This window comes from Ceratotherium simum, chromosome 14, assembly GCF_057802395.1.
Source record: "Ceratotherium simum simum isolate JZ-2026a chromosome 14, ASM5780239v1, whole genome shotgun sequence".
Lineage (NCBI taxonomy): Eukaryota > Metazoa > Chordata > Mammalia > Perissodactyla > Rhinocerotidae > Ceratotherium > Ceratotherium simum.
The window spans coordinates 35514334-35535179 of NC_141913.1; the positions used below are offsets into that span (position 1 = coordinate 35514334).

At 43.8% G+C, this 20846-nt stretch overlaps 1 protein-coding gene across 1 annotated transcript in view; it reads right to left on the minus strand.

Moving 5' to 3' along the window:
* PSTPIP2 (proline-serine-threonine phosphatase interacting protein 2) overlaps positions 1 to 5827 on the minus strand; it is a 78213-nt gene extending 72386 nt beyond the window's left edge. The window contains exon 1 of the mRNA XM_014781385.2: positions 5663 to 5827. Coding sequence (XP_014636871.2) covers positions 5663 to 5695 — 33 coding nt within the window. The 5' untranslated portion in view covers positions 5696 to 5827. The remainder of the gene's footprint in view (positions 1 to 5662) is intronic.
* Positions 5828 to 20846: the final 15019 nt, after the last annotated feature.

The window sequence follows — 20846 nt, forward strand, 5'->3', positions numbered from 1 at the left end:
TATTTCTAAATAAAGAGTTATGACTAGCAATATAATTATATAGGGAAGTAGATGCGGTGATATAAAAGAGCTAAATGTCTATTTCAGCAGAAAGTCAATAGATAATGTTTAAAACTACTCTATCGAGAAAGTGCAGTCTAATCATATTATTTTATAAAATGGTGGTGACTACCAGAAGGAAGAGCTAAGGAGTTTCTGCATAATGATGTTGAGAAAAGCTGGAATTTTTTACTTTCCTTAAAAGATAGGTCCTATGCCTCTCTTATTAAATTTTTAGGAAAATAAAACAAGAAAAAAGGATTTTGATAATTATTTTCAAGATGGATCCCATTGGCTGCAGAATGAATTGGAGTGAGGTAATTGTCAGTGACTTCATCTTGCGTTTTGCCACTAGGCAAGACAATACAAAATAGCCCTATCCATGTGTTTCCAAGAGAGAGTATTAAAAAAATTAAAGCAACAGCCCAACCACTGTGTAAAATAGCACTTGGGGTCAGCATGAAGGGTCTACCTTATAACCTGTTTTCTTCTCTGTTTGTTTAAGGGGGGAAAAAGCAGCTTCCCGTACTGATCTAGGGCACTGTATAGAGAAAAGTCATTAAGCAAAGCTGGATGCAGCCGCAGCTCAAGCTCTGGTCAGTCCCAGAATGACAAGATTCCAAACTGGTCAAAGATTTGGAGCAGAAGGACAGCTCTGGGTGGACAGGGGGCAATGAGCAGTTCAAACAGGCCCAAGACTTGCCCTGGTCACTCCCCAGGCAGAGCAGAGAGGCCCAGCCTGCTGCAGATGCAGACGGTGGGGGGAGAGTGCTGCGACAGGGACTAGGAAGCTGGTCTAGACCAAGAGCCTTGAGAATCAGGAAGGCTGGGTCAAAATGAGGATCTAAAGGACATACATAGGGGCCGGCCCCGTGGCTTAGCGGTTAAGTGCGCGCGCTCTGCTGCTGGCAGCCGGTGTTCGGATCCCGGGCGTGCACCAACGCACCACTTCTCCGGCCATGCTGAGGCCGAGTCCCACATACAGCAACTAGAAGGATGTGCAGCTATGACATACAACTACCTACTGGGGCTTTGGGGGAAAAAAATAAATAAAATAAAATAAAATAAAAAATAAAGGACGTACACAGACAGGTCAGGCCTCACACCCAAGTGAGGAGCATGGGAATCTCCTGTAGTGGGAGGACGTCAACCTCTTCTCGCACAGGTTCTACAGTCACCTGTGCATGTCCACATGTGGAAGACACTTGTGTCAGATGATGCCAAAGTCTGGGATTTTTTCCTCTACTGTGGCCTGGCCACTTCCCCGGAGCCCTAGAAACCACATCCAAAATCACCATCTTATTTTGACAAGGTACCATCAACGTTAACCAAGATAAATTACACAGCACGGCTTAACTGCATGGCCACAAAGAAGGTACGTATAGGAAAAGAGGGAAGAGAAACGACACACAGGTGAGCTTCATGTCAGGAAACTCAGTTGGGGCCGATCCCAGTTTTAAAGAACAGACTATTCCCTTTTCAAACAGATCTACCAAAAGGTTCCTTTAAATAAACTCCCCATGGCATTTGAATGTGATTATAAAGTATGTGCTGACTCATAGCTTTTCAGAAAGATCTACCTAACTTGACTGTGGGCCTGCAAACTTCCATGGAACATTCCTCTCTTGGGCCTGTCTGTGATGGCTCTGTCCCAGTTGTATCCCTACATGTCTGCCTCTCTTTCTCGAAATGTCCCTTCTCTCCTCTGGCCTAAACACAGGCATTCACCAAGAGTGCTTCTTAACTCTTCATTCTGTCTCCTTGAATGACTGTCATACACTTCCTTTAATTGTCACCTCTGTGCTGATGATAATAATAGCTGACAATCACAAGTGCTCACCATGTGCCAGGCACTTACTAAACTCTGGTTTAATCCTCGCAAAATCCTATGGAGTAGACACTGTTATTATCCCTATTTTCATTCATGGAAAAACTGAGGCTTCAGACGTTGAAGTAACCTGCCCAAGGTCACCCAGCTAGTAAGGGGCAGATCCGGGATTCAGACCTGGCCAGTCCACCTCAGAGCCCCTGCTGGTCACTGATGACACTTCTGTACTTAATCCTGTTCTGTGAACTCTTCGCTGGACACCCTTTCCAAGGGGCAGGGGCCATCTCCACCAGCCCCTCAAATCCAGCATGTTGACGGCCAGACACCAGGGAATACTCATTGACATGTTTGCACTGGTTGTTAAAACATTAAAATACTTCCAAACTCTGCCACCTGGCACCCTGCCCCCTGCCCAGGACACTCCCCTCCCAAGATCTCCCCATAGCAAACAACCCTGGCACGGTACTGGGGGCCAAAGGCTGGGGGGAGCTTCAGGATGCTGCGGCTTTGGTCCTCGCCAGTGCTACCCCTGTGGTTAAATATTGTTAATATCGCTTCTGCCTCCTCCTCCTCCTTCTTTCCCCAAAAACCAGTTCCTCCTCCCGACTTCCTCATTTTGGGGCCCCACACCCCATTCTCCAGTTCACCTTACACAGAGCCTCCTCCCAGCCCTCCTTTCCTCTCTCCTACTGCCCACCTTCAACTGGTAACCTTGTCCTGTGGCTTTGACCTCTTCTACCCTCTGCGTTCCTCCCACCTGCCTCCTCCTCTCCCCCTCCCTGTGGTCTCCACCCTGGAACGGACCTCTTCTACCCTCTTCTGCCACCTCCTGCCCCTTCCTCCTCCACATCCTTGAGGCCAGGCATCAAGGCCAAAGCCTGCCCTCCCTTCCTCGCTTGCTCAGGAGGAATCTAACCAAGATGGTGGTCTTACTCCTACAAATGCCACCTCCATTAGAGCTCCTTACACAGAGAAAGTATGTCATAAATATTTATTAAATTCAATCAACTGATTCCCACTTGTGTTTCCAAAGGTTTCTACCTTATCTAATCACAACTTTCTCATCCTTGAAACCTGAAAGTTATCTCCATCCCCTCAGTGCTCACAACAGCCTTGCCCACCCCCCCATCTCCTGAGAGTGTTTTGAAAGCCTTGCAGGCAGCCCCTGAGGTCCCCAGCAGTTTCTCCCAGGTCCTGGCTGACTGTCCTGTCTGCCTGATTCCTGTGCATCCATATGTAAGGCACTATGGCAGGTGCTGGAGGCTCAGCTGATGGTGACACCCAGTGCCTACCCTCCAGGAGCTCATGGTTGGAGCTGGAGGAGAAAGAAACATTCACGTGAAGGTCCAATGGTGACCGACTGTCTACCTCTGGCAGTGCCAAAGGGGCCATGCAGACAGCTATGCTGGGACACTCTCGCTGAGCACCAGCCTTGTTGAAGGCACCCACTGAGCATTTAGTCCATGCAGAGTCCTGCTCGACCATTTAACAGCTCTAGGACCTTGCAAATGTTGCTTAACCTTTCTGCCACTCAGTTTCCTCATCTGTAAAATGTGATAGTAAGGGCCGGCCCCGTGGCTTAGCGGTTAACTGCGCGCGCTCCGCTGCTGGCGGCCCAGGTTCGGATCCCGGGCACGCACAGACGCAGCGCTTCTCCAGCCACGCTGAGGCCGCGTCCCACGTACAGCAACTAGAAGGATGTGCAGCTATGACATACAACTATCTACTGGGGCTTTGCGGGAAAGAAAAAAAATTTAAAGTGGGATAGTAAGTAATCTACCCCATAGGGTAATTGTGAAGCTTAAATGAGTAGCGTGTGTAAAGCATTTAGAAAGGTGTATGCCACAGACTGTACACAGGAATGTTAGCTATTATTGTTTTTATTATTTGACAGAAAGCGTCCCTGGAAATTAGAGATGGAGGATCACCTTTGCAAACTATTTCTCAGGATGTCAGACACCTTCTCAAAGCATAAGCCGAGAAAGTCCTTTCCCCCAGACCTTCACCCAACGGCTAAGTCCCAACCCAGACCTCATTTCTGCCCCTCCCCTAACCACTCCTGCAAGTACGCATTGGGAGCAGCTTTACAGCGGCCTGGGAGCCCTCAGGGGATGGAGGCTGCTGCTCTCCCCTGGTCACATGCCCTGTGGGCCTTACAGATCCACTTTAGTCATTCAACAACTATTTGCTGAGCACCCACTGTGGTCAGCCTGTGCAAGGGGCGGTGGCACTGAGAGCCAGCACAGTACCTGTCCACAACATGCTCACATGTTTGTAGGCCCCCGAATTCAAAACTATAAATGAACAAATGCTATAAAGGAACAGAATCGGGCCGGCCCTGTGGCTTGGTGGTTAAGTGCGCGCGCTGCAATGCTGGTGGCCCGGGTTCGGATCCCGGGTGCACATTGAGGCACCACTTCTCCGTCCATCCTGAGGCCGAGTCCCACATACAGCAACTAGAAGGATGTGCAGCTGTGACATACAACTATCTACTGGGGCTTTGGGGGGAAAAAATAAAATAAATAAAATCTTTAAAAAAAAAAAAAAAAAAAAAAAAAAGGAACAGAATGTGTGCCATGTGAGCAGGTGACAGGGCCTATCGGGTGCAATCAGGAAAGGCTTCCCTGAAGGGTCATACTTGGGCTGAGATCTGAAAACTGGGTGTCACACTTTTTGAGGTGGGGAAAGGCAGGTCTCTCTGCCCTGCTTTTTCCCATAATGTCTGTTTTGGGACCCAAAAGTCCTATAATCTACCTGACGAATTCCCAGGCCTCCTCACAGGGCCAACTGTGAGGTCATTCACCCTCTCCGTGATGCTCCACAGCCCTGCACCCTAGAAGTGGGTAGTGCCCCAGAAGAACTTTGAAAACTCTAGAAAAAGGGTCTAAACTGTGTCCCTGAGGCCACAGAGCCAGGTTTCTCGACCCAGCAACCCACGAGGGGGGATAGGGACCTGCCAGGCAGCTGTGAAGCTAAATGGAGGGCAAGCAGGGTCCCAAGTAAGAAGTCGGGCCACTTGGCAGCTGTAGGTCAGCTCTGAGGTGTGTTTCCTTCTTGCTTCTGCCTTAAAGGGATGAGAGTGGTTCCTCCTCCGGAGGGGATACAGACCCTGAGGGGCACCTGGGGAGTGAGAGGAGAGGGGAAGGGGGCACTAGACAGAGGAAGGGGGACAAGCAGACCTGCTGCCTACTAGCTGGACCGGTGCTACCTCCTGTGATGGCCCCCCCAGCTGGGAGTGTCTCACACAGGCATCGCCTCCCTCTGGGCTGGGCCAAGGCCCGGGGAGGGGGCTCAGGAAACACGGCTGCCCGACGGGAGGACGCTTCTGCAAGAGAAGCCCTCGAGGGTCTGCGGGGGAAGTCTGGCGCTAACGGGGCTGGGACGGACTGTGCGTTCCCGCGGACCCTCGGGGTGACTGCCGCTGTCAAGTCTCCCCAAATCCGCGCGCGGCGCAGCCTCCGGGGCCACCGGCGACTCTCCCCGGACAGGTCGCCGCTCCCTTTGGGTCTCGGTTTCCTCACCTGCGCGATGAGGGTGGATGTCCCGACTCGACGAGGCTCGGGCTACAGCCGCCCGCGGGAGGACGCGCTGCTGGGGGTCCGGGGACCGGAGCCCGGAGCCCGGGGACGCGAGGACGCGCGGCGGCGGGGGGCCGGCGGAGAGGGACCGGCGGGCCGGCGTGCGCTCGGGACACGGTCCCCAGCCGGCTCCGCGCACAGTCCTGGAGTGGCGCCGCGCTGGCCCCCCCGCCCGGGGTCCCGAGCCGGCGACCGGCCGCCCGCCCCGCCGACTTACCCAGAAGTTCCCCTTGAACAGGGAGCCCGTCATGGCCGTGCGTCGGGGGTGCGGAGCGGAGCTGGAGCGGAGCCGGGGCGGCGGGTCACAGCCGGACAGTCACGGCCCGCGGTCCCGCAGCCGCCTCCTCGGAGTCCCACAGCCGGCCGGAGGCCCGCCCTGGGTCCTAGACCACGCCCGATTCCGCGCTGCTCGCTCCCGCCCCGCGGGAAACCCAAGCCTGGACGCGCCGCCCTCGTGTCCCGTGCGGGGACCTAGGCAGATTTCAAGCCCCGGGCGTCAGGCAACGCTCAACTAGGGAACCCTAAATTTCCCCCTCTTTCAGGAAGACTTTGAGGATTGGAAGGAACTGATCCTGTGGCCTGCCCCAAGTAGGCTCAGTTACTGCCCACAAGCTCCCTGTTCCCCAGACCGAATTCCTCGCAGAGAAATTCAGGCTCAGCGGAGTCCTCGCCTGATGGAAAAGTGGTCGCGTGGACCAGGAGTCAGTTCCGTAAAGCCTGGGGACTGACAATGCCAGCGGTCGCGTGAGGTGAAGACACTTCAGCGAGTCGTGTGCACGACCTCAGGTGCACCCGCTGCAGATCAGCCCTTCGGCCACTTTTTAGTCTAAAAGCCGTGGAAAGGTCATTGATATTGTTTCCCCTTGACTCTAGGTCCCTTAGTGAGGCCCTTTCAGGGCGTCCAGGAGCTCAGCCCCTCCCTGACCCCTTCCTCATTCTCAGGACCCAAGACCCTTCCCAGCAATCCCACCTCAGCAATAGGAGCCCAGAGCTTCCTTCCTCTCCCTCCACTTCCACCCCTAAAAACATAACCCCAGGGCGAGGCAGACTCCTCCTTGCTTTGTAGTAATAAGGCACTCTGGGACAAAGTACTGCTGCCTGCTACACTCTCTGAGCCAAAACTGAGACCCAGAGAGGCTGAATGACTTGTCTAAGATCACAGAGTATTTAAGGGATAAAGGGCTGGCTTAGAGCTCCAGCCTTCTAAAGGGGGCCAGGGCCAAAGACGAACACCGCTCCTGGGGCAGATCCACCCTAAGCAGAGAGTAGGTGCTGGATGAAGGTCACCAGGACCAAGACTGAGTGCTGATGCCCAGCGCACAACCCAGGGCCTGGAGAGGCAAGCATTTGCTTCTTAATCAGGTTCTAGCTCATTCTAGACACAGTGAAAGGGCAATCGCTTTTGAAAGGGGTGATTTGAAGGACAGCTAAAAGGTTCTGCCTGGTAAAACCACCCCCAGTCCCACTGTAATGAATCCCACCTGTAGAGTCATCCACACCTACAAAGACGGAGAGGGGTCCTCCAGCCCTGGGTTATTCCAAGGGCACGCATCCATTTATCTGGTTGTTCATGTCTTTGGAGAGCAGTGGGGTTAGAAGGAAGGCAGAGAAGCCTGGCAGCACCATCCGGGTGCAGGAGAGGCCACAGTAAACAAACTAAGCCACAGGAGGTGTGAGAAATAGCCGCTAACCAGGGAGATGGAAGAAGCCGAAGTGTAGGGCCTGACCGTGGCTTAGCGGCTAAGCGCGCGCGCTCCGCTGCTGGCGGCCCGGGTTGGGAACCCCCGGCGGTGGCCAGGTCCCAAATACACCAACTAGAAGAACGTGCAGCTATGACATACAACTATCTACTGGGGCTTTGGGGAAAAAAATAATAAAATTATAAAAAAACAAAAAAAACCGAAAGTGCCAAAGACAGGACCAAGATTTTTCCTGGAAGTTTTGAAGATTTTGGAACAAACAGTTTAGATACAATTCTAATTGTCTAAGTTTTAATTTTTAATACGTATATTTTTAAGTCTTAGAAAGCCTTACAAGCTTTCACGGTAGTTCTACTTGATTTTCGCCTCTCAGGCCTCAAAGATCCCTGAATTTTAACTCTCCTCCACCACCTGGTGGCAAGATTGCAAATTGCAAATGGTTGTCCTTGCTGCTGGAAAATACTACTCATTCATTCCTGCAACACTTAAGCTTATCACCTGCAGAGGTGTTGTGGAAAAAAAAACACAAGTAAAATGTGTACTATATCCAAGGGTCTATAAAAAATTTGGGAAATTTTGCTAACGAAGTTAAATAACACTACTAAAGTAATTATGACATGAAATTTAATGATCAATACATTTAAGATAACCACTGCTAATATTTCGGCATAATCTCTTCCAATATACATTTGCATTTGCTGTACATAAAATTTTGGGTCTTGCTTTTTTAACTTAACAATACTTCATAAGTATTTTCTAAAGTCCTTAAATACATTTTTCCTAACAAAAGTTTGATAGCACACAGTGCTGACCAAATGGACAGATGCTCTTGCATGTAAAAATTGAAAACCTCTGTGAACAGACATTTGGCCACGTCATCAAAATTTAAAATGGACCTTTTTTTTTTTAGTGAGGTCATATTGGCTTATAACATTGTGTAAATTTCAGGTGTACATCACTATATTTCAGTTTCTGTGTAGAATACATCGTGTTCACCAATAGTCTAGTTGTTATCCGAAAGCATACATGTGTGTCCCTTTACTCCTTTCACTCTTCTCCCACCCCCTTCCCCTCTGGTAACTACTAATCTGTTCTCTTTATCCATGTGCTTGTTTATCTTCCACATGTGAATGAAATCATGCAGTGTTTGTCTTTCTCTGTCTGACTTATTTTGCTTAACATCATACCCTCAAGGTCCATCCACGTTGTTGCAAATGAGATGATTTTGTCTTTTTTATGGCTGAGTAGTATTCCACTGTGTGTGTGTGTGTGTGTGTGTGTGTGTGTGTGTGTGTATACACACATACATACATACCACATCTTTATCCATTGATCAGTTGACAGGCACTTGGGTTGCTTCCACGTCTTGGCTATTGTGAGTAATGCTGCAATGAACACAGGGGTGCATAAGTTTCTTTGAATTGTAGGTTTCAAGTTCTTTGGATAAATACTCAGTAGTGGGATAGCTGGATCATATGGTATTTCTGTTTCTAATTTTTTGAGAGGTCTCCATACTGTTTTCCATAGTGGCTGAACCAGTTTACGTTCCCACCAGCCATGTATGAGGATTCCCTTTTCTCCACATCCTCTCCAACATTTGTTATTTTTTGTCTTGGTAATTATGGCCACTCTGACAGGTGTAAGGGGATATCTCATTGTGGTTTTGATTTGCATTTCCGTAATAGTTAGTGATGTCAAACATCTTTTCATGTGCCTATTGGCCATCTGTATATCTTCTCTGGAAAAATGTCTGTTATATCCTCTGCCCATTTTTTGATCAGGTTGTTTGTTTCTTTGTTTTTGAGATATATGAGTTCTTTACATATTTTGGAAATCAATCTCTCGTCAGATACATGATTTGCAAATATTTTCTCCCAGTTGGTGGTCTGTCTTTTCGTTTTGTTCATCGTTTGCTTTGCCTTGCAGAAGCTCTTAGTATGATGTAATTCTATTTGTTTATTTTTTCTTTTGTTTCCCTTGCCTGAGTAGACATGGTATTCAAAAAGATGATGCTAAGACTGATGTCAAAGAGTGTACTGCCTGTATTCTCTTCTAAGAATTTTATGGTTTCAGGTCTTACATTCCAATCTTTAATCCATTTGGAGTTAATTTTTGTGTATGGTGTAAGATAATGGTATACTTTCATTCTTTTGCACATGGCTGTCCAGTTTTCCAAACACTATTTATTGAAGAGACTTTCCTTTCTCCGTTGTATGTTCTTGGCTCCTACGTCAAAGATTAGCTGTCCATAGATGTGTGGGTTTATTTCTGGGCTTTCAATTCTATTCCATTGATCTGTGTGCATGTTTTTGTGCCAGTGTCATGCTGTTTTGATTACTATCGCTTTGTAGTATATTTTGAAGTCAGGTATTGTGATGCCTCCAGCTTTGTTCTTTTTTCTCAGGATTGCTTTTGCTATTTGGGGTCTTTTGTTGTTCCACATCAATTTTAGGATTCTTTGCTCTGTTTCTGTGAAGAATGTGATTGGGATTGCACTAAATCTGTAGATTGTTTTAGGTAATATGAAGATTTTTTTGTGTGTGTGAGGAAGATTAGCCCTGAACTAACAAGCGATGCCAATCCTCCTCTTTTTGCTGAGGAAGATTGGCCCTGGGCTAAGATCTGTGCCCATCTTCCTCTACTGTATATGGGATGCTGCCACAGCGTGGGTTGACAAGTGGTGCGTCGGTGCGCACCTGAGATCCAAAACTGCGAACCCCGGGCTACAGCAGCAGAGTACACACACTTAACCGCCACGCCACCAGGCCGGCCCCCATGAAGATTTTAACTATGTTTATTCGTCCAATCCATGTGCATGGAATATCTTTTCATTTCTTCATGTCATCTTTGATTTCTTTCAATAATGTGCTACACTTTTCAGTGTATAGGTCTTTCACCTCCTTGGTTAAATTTACCCCTAGATATTTTATTCTTTTTGTTGCAATTGTAAATAGGGTTGTATCCTTGACTTCTCTTTCTACTAGTTCATTATTAGTGTATAGAAATGCAACTGATTTTTGTAAGTTGATTTCATACTCTGCAACTTTGCTGTAGTTGTTAATTATTTCTAATACTTTTCTGGTGGATTCTTCAGGGTTTTCTATATATAGAATCATGTCATCTGAAAACAGCAAGAGTTTCACTTATTCCCTTCCAACATGAATACTTCTTTTTTTTTTTTTATTGCCTAATTGCTCTGGCCAAAACCTCCAGTACTATGTTGAAGAGGAGTGACGAGAGTGGGCACCCTTGTCTTGTTCCTGTTCTCAGTGGGATAGCTTTTAGTTTTTCACTGTTAAGTATGACGTTGGCTGTTGGTTTGTCACATATAGCCTTTATTATGTTGAGGTACTTTCCTTCCATACCATTTTGTTGAGAGTCTTTATCATAAATGGATGTTAGATCTTGTCAAATGCTTTCTCTACATCTATTGAGATGATCATGTGATTTTTATTCCTCATTTTGTTAATGTAGTGTATCACATTGATTGATTTGTGGATGTTGAACCATCCCTGCATCCCTGGTATAAATCACACTTGATCATGGTGTATGATCCTTTTAATGTATTGCCATATTCGGTTTGCCAAGATTTTGTTGAGGATTTTTGCCTCTATGTTCACCAGCAATATTGGCCTATAATTTTCCTTCTTTGTGTTGTCCTGGTCTGGTTTTAGTGTGAGGGTAATGTTGGCCTCACAGAATGAGTTAGGAAGTGTTTCGTCTTCTTCAATTTTTTGAAATAGTTTGAGGATAGGTATTAAATCTTTGAATGAATGGTGGAATTCTCCAGAGAAGCCATCTGGTCCTGGACTTGTGTTTTTTGGAATGTTTTTTATTACTGTTTTGATCTCTTTAGTTGTGATTTGTCTATTCAGATTCTCTATTTCTTTTTGATTCAGTTTTGTGAGGTTGTATGAGTTTAAGAATTTCTTCTAGGTTATCCAATTTGTTGTCATATGGTTTTTCACAGTATTCTCTTAAAATCCTTTGTATTTCTGTGGTATCCATTGTAATTTCTCCTCTTTCGTTTCTAATTTTATTTATTTGGGCCTTCTCTCCTTTTTTCTTAATGATTCTTGCTAAGGTTTTGTCAATCGTGTTTATCTTCTCAAAGAATCAGCTCTTAGTTTCATTGATCCTTTCTACTGTTTTTTCGGTATATATTTCATTTATCTCTGCTCTAATTTTTACTATTTCTCTCCTTCTGCTGACTTTGGGCTTTGTTTGCTCTTCTTTTTCTAGTTCTGTTAGCTGTCATTTAAGATTACTTATTGGAGATTTTTCTTGTTTTTTGCAGTGGGCCTGTATTGCTATGAATTTCCCTCTTAGAACTGCTTTTGCTGCACCCCATAAGAGTTGGTATGATGTATTTTCATTTTCATTTGTCTCCAGATATTTTTTTATTTCTCCTTTAATTTCTTCAATGATCCATTGGTTGTTCAGTAGCATATTGTTTAGTCTCCACATATTTGTGACTTTCCCAGCTTTTTTCTTGTAGTTGATTTCTAGTTTCATAGCATTATGATCAGAAAAGATGCTTGATATGATTTCGATCTTCTTAAATTTATTGAGGCTTGCCTTGTTTCCCAACATATGGTCTATCTTTAAGAATGTTCCACATGCACTTGAAAAGAATGTGTATTCTGCTGTTTCTGGATGGAGTGTTCTGTATATATATCTGTTAAGTCAATCTGGTCCAGTTTTTCATTCAAGTCCACTATTTCCTTGTTGACTTTCTGTCTGGATTATCTATCCACTGATGTAAGTGGGGTGTTGAGGTCCCCTACTATGATCGTGTTGCTCTTAATTTCTCCCTTTAGGTCTGTTAATAGTTGCTTTACATACTTTAGTGTTCCTGTGTTAGGTGCATATATATTCATAAGTGTTATTTCCTCTTGGTGGAATGTCCCTTTTATCATTATATACTGCCCCTCTTTCTCTCTCATTGTCTTTTCTACCTGGAAGTCTGCTTTGTCTGATATAATTTTGGCAACATCTGCTTTCTTCTGCTTGCCATTTGCTTGCAGTATCATCTTCCATCCCTTCACTCTGAGCTTGTGTTTTTCTTTAGACCCAAGATGTGTTTCTTGGAGGCAGCATATTGTTGGGTCTTGTTTTTTAATCCATCCAGCCACTCTGTGTCTTTTGATTGGATTTATATTTAGATTTGATTTGACTTACTTGATTTGACTATTTGATTGGGCTTATTTAGAGTGATTATTGATATTTGAGGGCTTAATACTGCCATTTTATCTCTTGTTTTCTGGTTGTCCTATATTTCTATATAGGTTGTCCTATATTTGTTTCTCTTCCCTTGTATTTCTGACTGCCATTTCAGTTTGGTGTTTTTTCTCAGTTTTCTCTTTATTTATGATTTGTTTCTCTGCTCTGATTTTTTATGTAGTGGTTCCCATGAGGTTTGTATAAAAGATATCATAGATGAGGTAGTCCATTTTCTGATAGCCTCTTATCACCATTGGCCTAAGCAGGTTCCATCCCTTTCCTCTTCCCTAAGTTATCGTTGTCACAAATTATTCTTTTATGTGTTGTGAGTTTGTGATTAAAATGAAGTGTTTATAGTTATTTTTGATGCTTTCCTTCCCTTTATCTTTTATGTTATAATTAAGTGTTTGCTAACCTGCTCTGAAAGAGAGCTGCAATTTTCTGATTCTGTCTATTTATCTCCTTGCTCAAGGCTTTGTAAACCTTTGCCTTTTTGTTTCAGGTATGAGGGCTTCCTTAGTCATTTCTTGTAAGAGAGGTCTAGTGGCAATGAACTCCCTCAGCTTTTGTTTATCTGGGAAAGTTTTTATTTATCCATCATATCTGAAGGATAGTTTGACTGGATAGAATATTCTTGGCTGGAAGTTTTTGTCTTTCAGTATTTTGAATGTATCATGCCAATCTCTCCTAGCCTGTAAGGTTTCTGCTGAGAAATCTGCTCAAAGTCTGATAGGGGTTCCTTTGTAGATTATTCTCTTCTCCCTTGCTGCCCTTAATATTTTTTCTTTGTCATTGATTTTTGCCAGTTTTACTATTATACACCTTGGAGAAGGTCTTTTTGCATTGATGTAGTTAGGAGTTCTGTTGGCTTCATGTACTTGTAAGTCTAGTTCCTTCTCCTGGTTTGGGAAGTTCTCAGCTATTATTCTTTGAATAAGCTCTGTGCTCCTTTCTCCCTCTCTTCTCCCTGTGGAATACTTATAATCCTTATGTTGCATTTCCTAATTGAGTCAGATATTTCTCAAAGAATTTCTTCATTTCTTTAAAGTCTTAGTTCTCTCTCCTCCATGTGAAGCATTTTTATATTTCTGTCCTCTAAATTACTAATCCTGTCCTCCATAACATCAGCTCTGTTTTTTAAAGTTTCTACATTGTGTTTTATCTCATTCATTGTGTTCTTCATCTACAGAATTTGTTTGGTTGTTTTTTGGAGTTTCAATCCTTTTGGTGAAGAATTCCTTCTACTCATTAATTTTATTCTTGAGTTAATTGAACTGTCTTTCTGAGTTTTCTTGTAACTCGTTGAATTTCTTTGTGACAACTATTTTGAATTCTCTGTCATTTAGAGTTTAAATTTCTGTTAAGTTCAGGATCGGTTTCTAGAGACTTGTCATTTTCCTTCTGCTCTGGTATGTTAATGTAGTTCTTCATGGTGTGTGATGAGGTGATCCTTTGCTGATGCATAGTGGTAGTATCAGGTTGCAGATTCCACCTGCCACCACTGGGGGGAGGACAACATGAGCTGTGTTTTCTGAACCCACGTCTGCTCAAAGTTGTGCTGATAGGGCTCATCTGCATTTGCCCACTGGCCTCAGCCCCTTGGCGGGTCACACACCCACCCAAAGGCACTCTGGTATATATCCACTGCCTTGGGCAGGGACAGGCTGAACTGGAGTGCTAGGCAGGAGGTGAGGGGTGCTTTTTTTCGTATGTACTCAGGCCCACACTGCACACATGGGCAGTTCACCTGGGCTGCTGCACTTGGTGGGGGTGCCCACATGGTGGCTTACCCACACCACTCAGTGTGGAGTGTTCCCGCGGGCCAGGCTACAACTCTAAAAGCAAAAGCATTCGTGCACAGGCCTGCTTGCTCCCCTGCCTCCTCTTACAGTTGTGCAATGGCTGCTGTGTGAGGACCCATGACCTAGATCACTGCCACTGGGGAGGGAGAGGGGATCCACTCACCCCCTCCCACTGCTTCCTCGGGATCCAGTATGCCCACCTTCAGATGTATGGCTGTGTGGATCTCTCAGATGTCCTATTGTGCTTTGTAAGGAATCCTCTGTTGATTAATCAATGTCTGTTTGGTTGTATCTTAGCAGGGGGAGACTAAGGGAACTGCTCACTCCACCATGATATTGACATCACTCCTCTGCATATATCTTTTTGAATTATTGATTTCATGTTCTTTGGATACATACCCAGTAGTAGAATAGCTGGATCATATCGTATTTCTATAAAATGCACCTATATTTTGACCCAACAATTCCATGTCAAAGAATTTACCCTCCAAATATATTCTCACATGTGCAAAGTGAAATATGTATATAGTTATTTCTAGCAGCATGATTATTCTAGCAAGATTCGAAACAACTAAATGTCCATCGATGAAGAACTACCTCAATATATTGTGTTATATCTGTACAATGAAATTATATTCAAGCATTAAAAAAATGAGGAAGCTTTTTGTGTGTTGATATGGAACAATCACCAGATATATTATTAAGTAGAAAAAAACAAGATGTAAAACAAGCTGCCATTTGCTTGAGGAGAAAAAAGAATAAACACACACACATGTTTTAAATGGTTCCCTCTGAGGAAGGGATCAGGGCTGAGAGACAGTTGGGAGGGAGACCTACTTTTTACTTCATGCCCTTTTGGACCTCAGAATTAGTACCATGTGAGTTTATTACAAAACCCAAAAAGTTAAAAAGAAAACTCTTCAATACCATTTCAATTTTTCGATAATTTCCCATCAAGTGAATATACCAATACTTTCTTAGCATTTCCCTAATGCTTTTGGAAATATTACTGTGATAAATACCTTTTATATAAATCTTTGTTAAAATTCCTCATAGCTTTAAAGTCCTTGAAATATATGCCAAGTTGTTTCCAGAAAAGTTGTATCCGTCTATACTCTCAGCAGTGGAGGATGGGGAGGGCTTCCCCAGAGCAAATTAGGGATTTTTTCACTGAAATGGGATAAATGGATGGTGGGTGGCAAAAATAACAAATGCCCACTAAAATTACCACATTTCCTTTCATACTTTTAAAAACCTGATATCTACATCCCTCTTCCTCCTTCTCCTTCCCTCCACCAATCCAACCCCATACTGATCATCAGGTTACTCTTCTTAATCTTTCATCCTTAAAACACTGCTTTTGGGCCGGCCCCATGGCTTAGCGGTTAAGTGCACGTGCTCCACTACTGGCGGCCCGGGTTCGGATCCTGGGCATGCACCGACGCACTGCTTCTCCAGCCATGCTGAGACCACGTCCCACATACAGCAACTAGAAGATGTGCAACTATGACATACAACTATCTACTGGGTCTTTGGGGAAAAAAAGGAGGATTGGCAGTGGATGTTAGCTAAGAGCCGGTCTTCCTCAGTAAAAAGAGGAAGATTAGCATGGATGTTAGCTCAGGGCTGATCTTCCTCACAAAAAAAAAAAAAAAAAGTTTTCTTCATTGTCTCTCTCTCCTCACAAAGCCACCAACTTTCCCTATTGCCCCATCAGAATTAAGTCCTAAATGCCTCTGCCTGACTCTCAAGAGCTTCTTGAGTCTGGCCCTGCCCTGACCTTTCCCATCTCATTCCCCAGCTTCCTACCCTTCCTCCACCCTAAGCCAGTCAGGCTCTCTTCTGTCCTTCCACCCCATCTTTGCTCGTGCTTTGCAGGCTACCTGGGTCACTCTTCCTCCTGCTCAACTTCCACCTCATCACGACTTTCCCACCTTCTCCAGCCCTGTATCTTCTCACTTCTCAAATTTCTAGAACTTGTCATCTTTATCACACAAACTGGCTGTTAATCATATATAACTTATATCCTTATGTTCTTCTTCTCTAATTTCTGTTCCTCTCGGATGTCTTACCTAAGCTGCAAAGCACTCAAGACAAGGGTGATATTTTCTCATGTACTGTCATAGATTAGACAATGATGGAGCCAGCCAGGGAATTCAATAAATTCCCTCTGATCATCAACAGCAGTACCAATTTTTATTTCAGTCCCCATAGTCTGATCCCCCCCTCCAGGAAGCAGGGGCAAACTTGGCATGGGTACCAGCCAAGTAGCTAAAGCCAGACAGGATCCCAGGACCAAAACCTGGCCAAGCAGAGGCCATGGTTCAAAAGCACCAGAGGGCAGGAGTAAGCTCTGTTATTAGGTCTGCCAAGCCAATGTCAAAAGCTGAGGCTGGATTTTGTCATTAAGTTTGAAGCTGAGTAGACTGAAGAATAAAGCAGAGCATCAGGACAGGCCAGGAATGGAATACAAGGGACAAACATCTAGAAGGAGGTTGAAGCCCAAGGGCTAGCTGTGTGGCGGGTGAGGAGATCTGCCCTGGATCAAAGCAAAGGTTAGGGTGGATACCATCAAGATTGGAATTTTCATGAAAAGATATATGCACCCCTATGGTCATTGCAGCATTATTCACAATAGCCAAGACTTGGAAACAACCTAAGCGCCCACTGGCAGATGAGTGGATAAAGAAGAGGTGGTATATAAATATAATGGAATACTATTCAGCCATTAAAAAAAAGATGAAATCTTGCCTTTTTCAATGACACAGATGTACCGTGAGGGTATTATGCTAAGCAAAATAAGTTAGACAGAGAAAGCCAAACAGTGTATTTTACTCATATGTAGAAGATAAACACATAGTTAGAGAATAGATTGGTGGTTACCAGAGGGGAGGGGGGATGGAGGGAGGGCAAAAGAGGTATAGGGCACATGTGTATGGTGATGGATGGCAACCAGACTTTGGGGAACATGATGCAGTCTATACAGAAGTCAAAATATAATGATGTACATCTGAAATTTATATAATGTTATAAAATGTTACTTCAATTAAAAAAAATTTTTCAAAAAGATTAGAATTTTCCTAAGTGAAAGTGAGGTAAGGACTCAAAGGATCCATTCCTGGTCAAAGTACTTTAAAGATGGGAACACTCTGAGATCTACCTTCACAGAAGACAATCTACTCTATGTGGGGGCTTTTTTTTTTCCATCAAAAACCACCATTAAGAGAGTGAAAGGCAAGCCACAGAAAAGGAGAAAAAATTTATGATACATTTGTCCTACAAAGGACTCATATCCAGTAGATATATATAAGGAACTTGTAAAACTCAAAAAAAAAAAAAAAAAAAAAAACCCCACGAGGCAACATGATGAAGAAAAAAAAACAGCCATAGGGACTGTTCCTTGGGCTTGGGGCAGGAAATATACAAGCCTGGAGCATCTTGTAGTGCTAGAAAGCACACACACTCAACAACTGGGGGGTATATCAATATCAAGGGACACAGGAGCCAATTGAAAGAGCTCCCAATGGCCAAAGCTAGAACAATTTGAACAACAAAAGAAATATTGGCTTATAAATCAAAGTATATAATAACTGTGAGTCCATGCTGATATAAATAGGTGATTGAATACATAGAGAATATACAAATCTCTTGTGCAGAAATACTCCAATAATCTCTGTAGCTACTCTGCCTTCAAGGAGGTAGAGCATAATTCCCCACCTTTAAGTGGGAATTATGAATAGTGACTTCTAGGGAATACAGGGTGGAAGGGGGTGGGGGGAGAGTAACGTTATAGTGGAAAAGCCTGACAAACACTACCTCAGGCAGGTGATCAAGGTTAACATCAACAGTGATAATTCATCTTGACAGCATGTACCCTTGATACCATGTGATGAGGATGGCTCTTGACCTGTGTGGTCTTCCACCCAAACACCCATAACCCCAGTCTAATCTTGAGGAGAATATCAGACAAACTCAAGTTTTTCAGACATTCTAGAAAATACCTGATTAACACCCCTCAAAACTGTCAAGGTCATCACAAACAAGGGAAGTGTAAGAAACCATCACAGCTCAGAGGAGCCTAAGAAGACATGAGGACTAATGTGGGATCCTGGATGGCATCTTGGAACAGAAAAGGGGCATTAGGTAAAACTAAGGAAATCCATGGGGGAAAAAACGAAACTACGAAAATCTGAATAAAGTATTGACTTCCGTCAACAATAATGTATCAATATGGGTTCATTAGTTGTGACAATACACCATACTAATGTACTACCATGACCTGCCTCAGCCCAGGAAGGCATTCAGGTCAGCTTCAGTTTACTGCCCAGAGTTATGCTGGGCCTGAGTTGATACCTTGACCAAATGAAAAAGGTTCATACAGAAACTTGCGGAAGCCCGTTTTCTAAAAGACCTTTATGGTTAATAGGATTTGTTTTAACTGGCTAAATCCAGGACTCCTGCAGACCATGACTGAGGTCAATACTGCAGAGTGGTCTCACTCTGCCTCAGAGTTCTACTGATGATAATTTTGTTTTGAAGATGTCTGTGCAGAGGAGTTAACATAGCAGGCCTGGGACTGCTAGCCTGAGAAAACCCTGCTTGCAAGGTTAGCCAATCAAGGGCTCCCTTGTCTGGGAATTTGACTGGTAAAGAGTTCCCAACATTGATGTAACTTTCCTTAAATGGTAACAGTGGCTCACTGTGCCTAAATGGTTTGTACAATGTGGCTTATGCTGGAATTTTGGAAGATGTTAGGCAGAGGGTGCTCATGTGACCAGTCCCAATGGAAACCTTGGGCATTGAGTTTCTAATGAGCTTCCCTGGTAGAAAACACTTCATGTACACTGTCACCATTCGTTGCTGGAGGAATTAAGTGTGTCCTGTGTGACTCCACTGGGAGAGGACTCTTGAGAGCTGGTGCTTGGTTCCCTCCAGGCGTTAGTCCTTATTTTTGCATTACATTTCACAATCCATGGTCCATACTAATGAGACGGAAAGCTTCCCTGGAGAGAATTCCAGCTGGTAAATGTAGAAAGGAATTATAAAGTCACCACTCTACAACTCCCAATAACTATTTCAGGCAAGAATCAACAGATCCCAAAACCACTCAAAGTTCGTTGGGGAACAAGATATTCACATAATTAAAAAAAATAACTATTATAAAAGATGCTGGGGAGACAACTAGGGAAATTTTAATATGGACTGCATATTACTGAATCAATGTTAGTTTTCTCAGCTGTAATGATGGTGTTGTGGTTACATAGATGAATGTCTTTGTTCTTAGGACACAGATGCTGAAATTTTTTAGGCAAAATGTCAGAAGTGTCAGGATGCCTGCAACTTACTGTCAAGTGGTTCACCAGAAAAATGAATAAATCAATCAAGCAAATGCATCAAAATATTAACAAGCGGTATATATTGATGAAGACTAAATGGGTATTATACTATTCTTTCAACTTTTAGGTCTGAGTATTTTCATAATTAAAAAAGAAGTAACTAGTCTACCTCTTGCCAAAGGCCAATTCCTCCAGGAACTCTTCTCCAGTTCTGCCAATAGGTATGTATTTTTTAATCCAAATGGCACTTCATATTGCTCACTTACTGCATCTTACTTTTATTTCTGTATAGTAATTTCATAGTATTTACAGTCATTACAATAAATTTGCCTTTGTCCTCCATCTTTACCCCTAGGTAAGTTACTGAGAGGGTCCTTCTGTGTCTTACTTTGTATCCTCTTTAGTGCTCATCTCATGGTTGAAGTTGATAAATAGCTCAACTAAGTACTATTTAAAATATGCCTATCTTAATATTCTTACAATGGCAGATTATGACTTGAGACATTAGTGGCCTTCTGCAGAGCTAGAAAGACTTCACAATCAACAGATTTTAAAAAGCGAATCTGAAAGCCATAATAACCTCAAATTTCAAAGGTCAAGTGCCTTATTCCTCTGATGTTCACCACTCTTCAATAATAAGCTGTACAAAAACATTTTATGACAACCATTTGGCTGCCACAAAGGAGGGCCATTAGGCAGAGTATTCAAGCCTGCCTCTTGGTAACAGCCAGGTACCTGTGAAAGCTCCCATCGCATTAGTCTCTGACTAATTAATAAAAAAAACCATGTGAATCTCAGAATTTGTTTTTCCTGGGTCATTGCTGCAATAGAATGGGCTGGGCTCTGGCTTAGTAAAACCAGAGAAAGGGCCGTGTATCTTTAGGGGAACTCTTGACATCTTCCAGCACAATTCTTAACTTACATAAACAAATGCTTAAATGACTTAGCGAATTCACAGCTCGTGGACAGTAAACCAAAATCCAGATGACCACACTTCCATTCTTTTCACATGGCATATTTGCTTTTAGCATTGTTTGTCCTTCTCTCATTAGACAAATTCAACCAGACCTGTTTTAAAATATTGTATACAAAGATCCTACGAAAGCTCAGAAGTAGGTAAAAATAAGCATTTCAGCTTTCATCAGCTCATAAGTCATAAAAGCTGCATTTCTCTTCATCCCAAATCATAATCTGTTCATATTATAATGATAAAAGAGAATTACGGTGGAGTGTGTAGCGTATGAGCACGCACATGCAAAATTCTCACCATCCATTGCGTGAAATCAATAGATGACCCATATAACAGTCAAGAAATGGCAAATAATTACAATATGGAGGTG